At 32.3% G+C, this 8922-nt stretch overlaps 1 protein-coding gene across 4 annotated transcripts in view; it reads left to right on the top strand.

The window, feature by feature from the left end:
• Positions 1-1523, top strand: part of LOC105158090 (ribonuclease J) — an 18354-nt gene extending 16831 nt beyond the window's left edge. For 3 of the 4 annotated variants that reach the window (XM_011074724.2, XM_011074722.2, XM_011074725.2), the window contains one exon: positions 627-1017. In XM_011074724.2, coding sequence (XP_011073026.1) covers positions 627-722 — 96 coding nt within the window. In that variant the 3' untranslated portion in view covers positions 723-1017. Of the gene's footprint in view, positions 1-626; positions 1018-1171 lie in introns of those variants that run through there. The other variant, XR_847504.2, reaches the window with a different exon arrangement.

Raw genomic sequence — 8922 nt, 5'->3', positions numbered from 1 at the left:
TTTTTTCCCCCCCCCAAGGTATAATTCTCTCCAATTGATGTGCGGAAGTTACATCTGCTATTCTCTTTTCTTACACAGTGCAACGATTGGTGCCATGCAAACATTTTACCTTCTTTGTTTATTGCAGACCATGTGTTATTCATTTTCACCATGGCATGCATCTTTAAAGTTACTGCATTCGATGAATGACAGCAGAAACATTCACCATCTGCCATGAATGCTGGGCTAGCAGGCACCATGTTTAGCCTAGCTCTGCAACTGTTGATTTTTCATGGACTGCTGAGCATGTCCATTCAACTGTTGATTTTCTGTAGATTTGTCTCTCTGTTGGTCGTAAACTCCATGACGTTTTCTGCTAAGCATTCACATGTTTCCTTTTCTGTTCCGTCCTGAATTACTGTAGAAGAAACAGATTTAAAGGAAAAGCCATTTTCATTGTGCTTTCGTAATTTATATTTGGATAGCTACATTTTGCTCTGATGTATATTCAGGCAATCCCGTTTGGGTTTTTCTTATTGGTGTCAGTATTGGGAGATGAAAGATGATTGCATTGTATTTATAAATATTGTTATTATAATTATTTCATCTTGTGACTAAATTTTGCCAGCATTATCGTCTTTGAACAGGAAAGTAAGCGTGATACAAAATCCCAGAAGAGCTGGCCATACTTCGAGGATTTGGACAAGATCTTATCGAACTTGGAGACCAATGCGTCCAAATGATTCTAATGCAACTCTTCTAGCTGTTTTCAGATCAATATATTCATGATGGATGGGCACAACTTGCTTTGTGAGTCACTAGAACGAATACAGAGGGCTTGATCATGAAAGGTGGGCGACACTCGATGCCCTCTCAATAGGTATCAAAGAAAGTTCATTTCAAGAATTTATGCAAAGATGGGCTAGATCTTTGCGACTAGTATAGTTAGACACAAAACAAGGAATCAATTTTGGTAGCTAGTGTCAAATATAAACTGTTTCATTAATATAAATCAAATTTGCTTGATTTTTTCATTCATACAGTTCTTGATTTATTTAAGTTGTCATTAAGCAATCTTTGAACCGTTGGGGTATCATGGGTTTGGCGGATGCATTTTGAGTTTTTGCATGTGAAATGCAGTCTTTAACTGTTTGAGTTTCTTTAGAAGTTCGTTTTTGCACTATGGCCACAGGTCAGCCTAGGAGCCTGGGGACTAGAGTTTAGCGGACATTGGGTTGGGTTCGTGGATTTACATGTCAACTGACGACTATATTTGAGATGGAGTTTGCACGTTCTCAAATTCATATCGGGATAAAGATTCTATTGGATGAATGCTATTTTAAGGTGTAAATAAATGGGTTGCTATGATAATAATCTATCAATAGGAAGACGTTTTCGTGGATTTGCATACAAATTGTGTGATTTCTCATGGGTGATTTTGAAGATAGCACACGTTTGCGTGGGTGATTTTCAAGATGATAAGAAGGATGTATTCATGATTCAATAAAAACATGGGCTTGTAGCTTAGTCTGATTGGGCACACGATTTGGCTCATTTTTGTTGTGTTAGTTTAATTGGATCTACATTACGTGTGTGTATATGTTAAGTAATTTTTGTGCATATATTTATATGCGAGAGGTTCAATTCTTTTTTTTTTTTTTTTTCTTAGAGGTATTTTCATCTTCCATTTTAAGAACTGCCTTTTTGAGATGATACGTACCATTGTGGTTTTTGTTTTATTTTCTGGTGTATTTGCACTGCAATTCGTATAATACCATCGTTAGGACCTGTGTTATTTATTTGTACGTTATCTCTATAAACCCATCCTACATATGTTGAGGCTGGGTCCTTCACCATTCGCTGCCGACCAGCCGTTGCAGATGTCCCCTGTGTGCACGTCTGTGCGCTACCCTCTTTCGGCCCAACGGCGCAGCCTGCCCCTTCATGCTGGCCTGTCGCCGCTGCTTGACTGCACTGTCCCCACTTGCAATGTACACCACAAAAGAGGCCCTACATATTTATGCTATATATAAAAGTATGGATTCGTAAGTATTTGTTCTCAAGTGTGAAAGGACAATTACACCCTTACGTAAATATTTCTGTTAATAATAACAAAAAATCAGTTATAAAAAATAAAATTCCAATAAAAAAAATATATATACAGTAGTTCTGGACTCCTAATTGCTCTAAATTACTTAGAGAATGCATAATACTCCAATTAAAAAATAAATTAATTTTTATTTTAATATTAATAGGTAAAAAAACCCTCTTCCGAAGACGTTAAGATTAAAGAAGATTGTAGACAATAATATAATAAATAATTAAATTTAAAACCTTATAAAATAGTAAATATAATCGACATAATTATTGGTCTCATTTAGTCAATTTAAATCAAGTTTTTATTAAAAATAACAAAAAATTAGTATATATCATGAATTAATTTAAAAACAAAAACTGAAAATAAAAGATATTGCTAAAAAGTAACAAAAGGGAAAATGTAGTGTTGTCTAATATATTACACAAAATAATAAATCAGGGAACAGATACTATAAAATAATATTTAAAAGTAAAATTTCAAAAAAATAGCATTAACATTTAATTAATTGCTGATTGAATTTCAATTGTATAATTATATTCTTCACAAATGAAGTTTTTGAATCATTATAATAGATTGAAATTTTCATAGATTTCTATGATATGTTTATGGATTGGATATTTCATAATCTTTTTTATTCTTTTACTTCTTTAAATTTTTTATTTTGACTTATTAGAAAACAAAGTAGCACCACAATTTATGAATCTTTTAAAGTATTTTAGGATAAAATAATAAATTTAATTACCAAGATCGAATTCAACTTAAATTAAAGGGAAAAGTATTATTTTAGTCCGCTAAGTATGCTTAATTTTAATTTTAGTCTGATAACTATGTTCATTTTTGTTTAGGTCCAGTAACTTACGAAATTGCTTATTTTTTGTTCTCTAGCAGATTTTCGGACAATTTTACCCCTATAAAACTTTTGAAAGGCAGTTTTAATCCATATGCACTCATAGGGGTAAAATTGTCCAAAAATTTGTCAAATGACTAAAAGTAAGCAATTTCGTAAGTTACTGGATCTAAACAAAAATGGACATAGTTATCGGGCTAAAATTAAAATTAAGCATATTTAACGGACTAAAATAATACTTTTCCCTAAATTAAATAGGCCTAAGGAATAGAACACTTTCTCTAAGTTGAAAATATAAATTAATTTTATTTATCTATTCACAATATCATAACAGTAAAATAACAATAGAAATGATTGACATAAGTAAATGTAGAGTTCAATAGTGTAGATAATATTATAAAAAATAAATTTAAAATATAAAGATAGTAGTTGCTATTGAAATATAATTAAAATAAAATTATTGAGGCCTGTAGATGCAAAATATAATTATTTTAATAGCAAGGTGGTTTTTTTTATAAATATAACTAACAATTGGTATATCAATCGATTTAAAAACATTTAGGAATGAGAAGATATTCATAAATATAAATATAAATATATATATATATATGATGTATAATTTATATTATAAAAATAAGAAAAATCAAATGGTGAATAAATATTAGAACGATAACAATTAAAAGTAAGATTTTAAAATAATTTTATTCTAAAATATTAGTTATAGACTAAATCTCGATTGTATAATTATATTTCATATTTTAAGTAAATTAACAAATTCTGATAATCGACATAGTAACAATAAAATAAATAGAAAATAATTTCATTATGTTGAAATAAAAGACGAGAAATAAATAAAGTTAGGAGAAATATATTTGAATAAATTTATATATAGAAATAACTAAAAATGAGTACTTATAAGAATAAAAATTGATGGATGAAAATAAAAGCACTAATTTTTATTTTTAACTTGCTTATCAAAATTTAACTATGAGTGAATATCTTATTATTTTACTAATATTTCAATGATAGGAACATAACAATTATCATGAAATTAATATTTTTATAGTTAATTATAAATGATGTATTTACCTTTAAAAATATATTTATATACGTGCATTACACGTCGTCTCTTGTAATAATTTAACAAGTGTAAATATTACAACAAAGGGAACCATACCAAATTTGTCAATTTATCAACTTTATCATAAATAATACATCAACCAAAACTTGAATATTTCAATTTCACATAATAAAATCACTCCAACATCAACCTATCGTCCTCAAAAGTTTTGAGGTACATAATTCAAAATTATGCGTGTCGCAAGAAATGCAAAGACATGAAAAAACATAACTAGCCTTCGGTTGTTGCAATAGTATTCAAACACATCATCTTAAATATTTTGGCGAAAGTATGACGGATATTCGTCTGGTTACCAAACTCCAGTAATATTATAAAGATGAAACAAATTACATATTTCAGTGGGTACATAAATTCTATATAGAATTATTACAAATTTTACAAGAATAAAGAATAACACAAGGCTAAACCCTAAAACTGCAGAATTAGAAATAATAGTAGAAATATAAACAAGTAACCAAGACAAAAAGGATAGACTCAAATAGCCAGATCCAAGGCCACAAAGGCCAAAGGCCTGCAATCCTCGTTTCACGCTTGGTTATAAAACCATAGAGCCATAAAGGCTAGCCATTAAGGCTGTTAACCACAGAACCACCAAGGTGAGCTACTCAGGCTTTTAGTTATAGAGCCACAAAAGCACGGCTACAAAGGCTATTGTTAATCTTGAGCCTTCAAGATTTAGGACATGAAGAACAAGGCCAGAATATAGAGAGGAAGGAGGAGTGAGAAATATTTCTTCCTTTTTCGTGTTCTGAAGAATCATTCAAGGACCAGCCATTTATAGAGGCTGAGCATTTTATAGCTGGCGAAGATGATGGAGAAAACGGGGCCGGTGGAGAGAAAATGAGGAGAGGGTGGGGAGAATCCAAAGGGTCAAAGAGAGAAGCAGACGGGTGTTGGGGATTAGTGTTAGGGTTATGAGAGAACTGAGAGAAAGTGAGGTGTTTAAAGGTAGTCGGGTGTGGGTTAAACCTGGTGGGTCTGGGTAGCGGGTTAGGCAGCCCATAGGAACTGGGCTCAAATGGTTTTAAGCCTTCCAAGTGAAACGGCCCAGGCCATTTGGTTTGGGCCATTTTTATTTACAAAGTATATAAAAATTACAATAAACGTAATTGCGAAAGAGAATATGGTCGAAACCACTAAATATGGAACCCGTCTCTGTTTTGCTTCATACATGGTGGCCCTCATTTGTAATTTAATCAGTCTATTCTCATATGCAGACATGTAATGCTACAATTCATGAATGACGTCTCTTTGACCTATGATACGTTGACCAGTCAACCCATAGAAATGTGTCACAATGCCATCCTTATCAGGAAAATCACAATGAGTTAGGCATAATTATTGGAGGACACATGTTCGAAGTTATATTGAAAATTAGATCTGGCTTGCATCACAACTTTCAAAACCTGGACATCCTTAAAAGCGTCTACCAGGGTTCGCTTTGGTCCAAGAAATGCATATTAGGACTTCTTCTCCACATTAACACATGCTAAACAGTAGAATCGTTAATGTGTTGGTGAACTTTGCGCATCTCCCGATTCATTTGCATATACTAGAAATTGAATGCTATTGCAAGAAATATAAATAAGTTTCATCAATATATGAGAAATATAAATAATTTTCATGGATAATAGAATAACACATATTAAGAAATTCACATACAAAGACAATGATAATTGCTCAATCCATGCCAATTTCATCACATATTCCCTAACAAACTTATATGGATAAAACACATTAACTCCCAAATTATACCACAATAGCCTAATCATAGTGTATATATTTTTACAACTTTATATCTAACAAAAACATTATGTAGAAAAATAGAAAATTTTGAGAGTTAGAAAATCAGCACAATACCATGGCCATACAGTATATATTATATTGTGACAATTATTTATATCGTTATAAATGTTTATCAAATCAAATCAATGAGATGTACAATACAAACTGATCGATTACAAAATTGTTGTGGTATATTGCCTTGTGAAATATTTTACACACTGAAAGCAACGTTGTGGTCAGGAGCACACTACTGTCGCCATGCAATGTTATATTTTGACAAGCATTTATAAGGATTAAAGGGAATTTTAGTCCCTCAACTTTAGGTAATTCTCATTTTAGTCCCATAATTTATTAGGGTTTCATTTTAGTCCTCTATAGCTTAAAAAAGCTCAATTTTGGTACACATTTGGTGGGAAATTTGCCTCAGTCATCAGAAAAAGTCACATGGCCTTCATGTGACTTTTTAAATTGGGGGTTTCATTTTTATTGGCATAAAAAGTCACATGGCCTAACGGATTAAAGGCAATTTTAGTCCCCTAACTTATGCAATTCTCATTTTAGTTCCGTAACTTACTAGGGTTCCATTTTAGTCCTCTATGGCTTGATTAAAGGCAATTTTAGTCCCCTAACTTATGCAATTCTCATTTTAGTTCCGTAACTTACTAGGGTTCCATTTTAGTCCTCTATAACTTAAGCCAATAAAAATGAAACCCCCAATTTAAAAAGTCACGTGAAGGCCATGTGACTTTTTCCGGTGATTGAGGCAAATTTTCGACCAAATGTGTACTAAAATTGAGCTTTATTAAGTTATAGAGGACTAATATAAAATCATAGTAAGTTACAGGACTAAAATGAGAATTACCTGAAATTAGGGGACTAAAATTGCCTTTAATCCCATTTATAATGTATATAATTATTAATTAAGTCAATGAAACGGGATCAATATGATAAAACTATTGCTCTTGTATGTTGTCTTGTGCAATATATTGTACACTGGAAGCAACGTTTGATTCAGGTGATGGGATTATGCATGTCAGGATTAGATGAAATAGAGTAATGCAAGATAAATGTATTACCCTGCATTCGATTGGGCATATTGACTAATGTGTTATCTCGTTCACTATCCTATATAGTACTATGGGTTGGTTAGGATGTGTTACGAATTAGGATAAAACAAAAAGAGAAAGAAAAAGAAAAACATAAAGGATAGTTCTTTTAAAGAAGATTTCAACTATGCCCCTCTATGTGTGTGCTTCAGATAATGTTTTGACACCACATTGTAGATTTTACCTCTTTCATAGGTACATAACATGTACTCTAAATAAATATATTTTTATAATTTTTTAATAGCAAATATTGTATATTGGTCGGGTTAGTAAACCTGTTGTTGGGTGGAAGCCCTAATTACTAGTACAGAACTAGCGGGTACAAAACCCTTAAATTACAAATAAATTACAAAAATTACAGATTTACAATACAAAGTAAAAGCAGTATAAGAAAACGGACACTAAGAGGCTCAGAGAGCCAGATCCATATTTTTGGCTTTTCTCACGATCACGAAGATCGACAGCCTAAAAATACACCATCAATTTCTCACAAGGTTTTAGGCACTTAGCCCTTTTTCACAGAAATATTTCACAAGGGCCCACAACCAAGTTCACAAAGAACTTTTAGATCTCGGTTTAAGAAGGAGAAGAAGAGATATCAGTTTTCTTTGTTCGCACTAAGCTTCCCACAACTATGAATCGACCACTTATTTAAGGTGGCTTTGGTTGCAGGTGCCAAGGTAAAATGGCGGTGGATGAAGTCCCAACATCCATGGGAAAACCACAAGAAATGAAGATGAGAGAGAGACAGAGAATAGGAGACAACGCTGAAATAGGGAGAAGAGATGGGCGGTAGAAATGAAGTAGGGGTAGGGTAAAAGTAGTAATACCAACCAGGTCGGGCGGGTCGGGTTCATGGTTGTGGGTTGAGGGCTTGGGTTAAGTGAATGGGCCAAAGTAGCTGGGCCTTGAGCCTTCCAGGTGGATGCATTGGGCTTACCTATTTTTGGTCATTGGTCATTAATATTTTTCAACATGCTCCATCTTGGACTAGGACCCAAAAATTGGTACCAGGCCCAAGGGGATTAAACGGATATGGCATTAATTCATCATAGCCATTTTTACCTGTAAAAAGGGACATTAGTAACATGATATCACAAGGTATAACACACAATTCATTTAGTAATAAGCACTAAGCACTAACACTTTTAACATTTGCACACAATAATTATCACTAAATTATTTTCAAGTAAACACCAAGCTATAACTTATTGCCACTGAGACATAATCACAAAGATTCAACCAGCCACCAAGGTAAATCAAACGGCCGCTTAGGCTCATACAACCACATAGGCTAAAATTAAACATCCACATAGGCTCATTTTCAATGACACTTAGCCACTTAGGCTCAAGACACAAAGGCTTACTATATTCATGAAGGAACATTGCACTTAGCATAAAGTTACACATAGTATTACAAGGCGAAGAATTATAGATTGATACAAAATCAATAAACAGTTAATTCTTCTCCTTGAATCACTAAGTTTGTTTCTTCTTTATTTTTATTAAACCTTTTGGTCTTTTACAATCTTTTATAAAGTGACCCTTTTTGTCACAATTGTAGCATCTCCTATCTTTATACTTTTCCAACCTAACTTCTTTTTTGTTATCACTAGACTCAGAATTGTTGTGATTTTTATTCCTTTCTTTGCTATGTCTTTTATGAAAGTAATTTCTATATTTTGGTTTTCCTTAAACAAAATGGACCTCATTTTGTTCCTTCTACGGTTTATTAGTCTTTAGATCAATTTCTTTACTCTTTAAGCCGTTAATAACAGTATCAAGACTAATATTATCTCTATCATATTTAATGACAGCTTTAACATCGCTATAATCATCAGGAATTTCATTCAACAAAACAATGGCAGAATAATCATCAATATTCTTACCACCCGTTAATTTAATGTCTTGAATCAATTTTGTGAAATAATCTAAATTTTTATCTATATTTTTGGACGAATCCAAT

This window comes from Sesamum indicum, linkage group LG3 (genome assembly GCF_000512975.1).
Source record: "Sesamum indicum cultivar Zhongzhi No. 13 linkage group LG3, S_indicum_v1.0, whole genome shotgun sequence".
Taxonomy (NCBI): domain Eukaryota; kingdom Viridiplantae; phylum Streptophyta; class Magnoliopsida; order Lamiales; family Pedaliaceae; genus Sesamum; species Sesamum indicum.
Note: the sequence above shows the minus strand (reverse complement) of the source record. Positions and strands in the feature narration are given on the sequence as shown.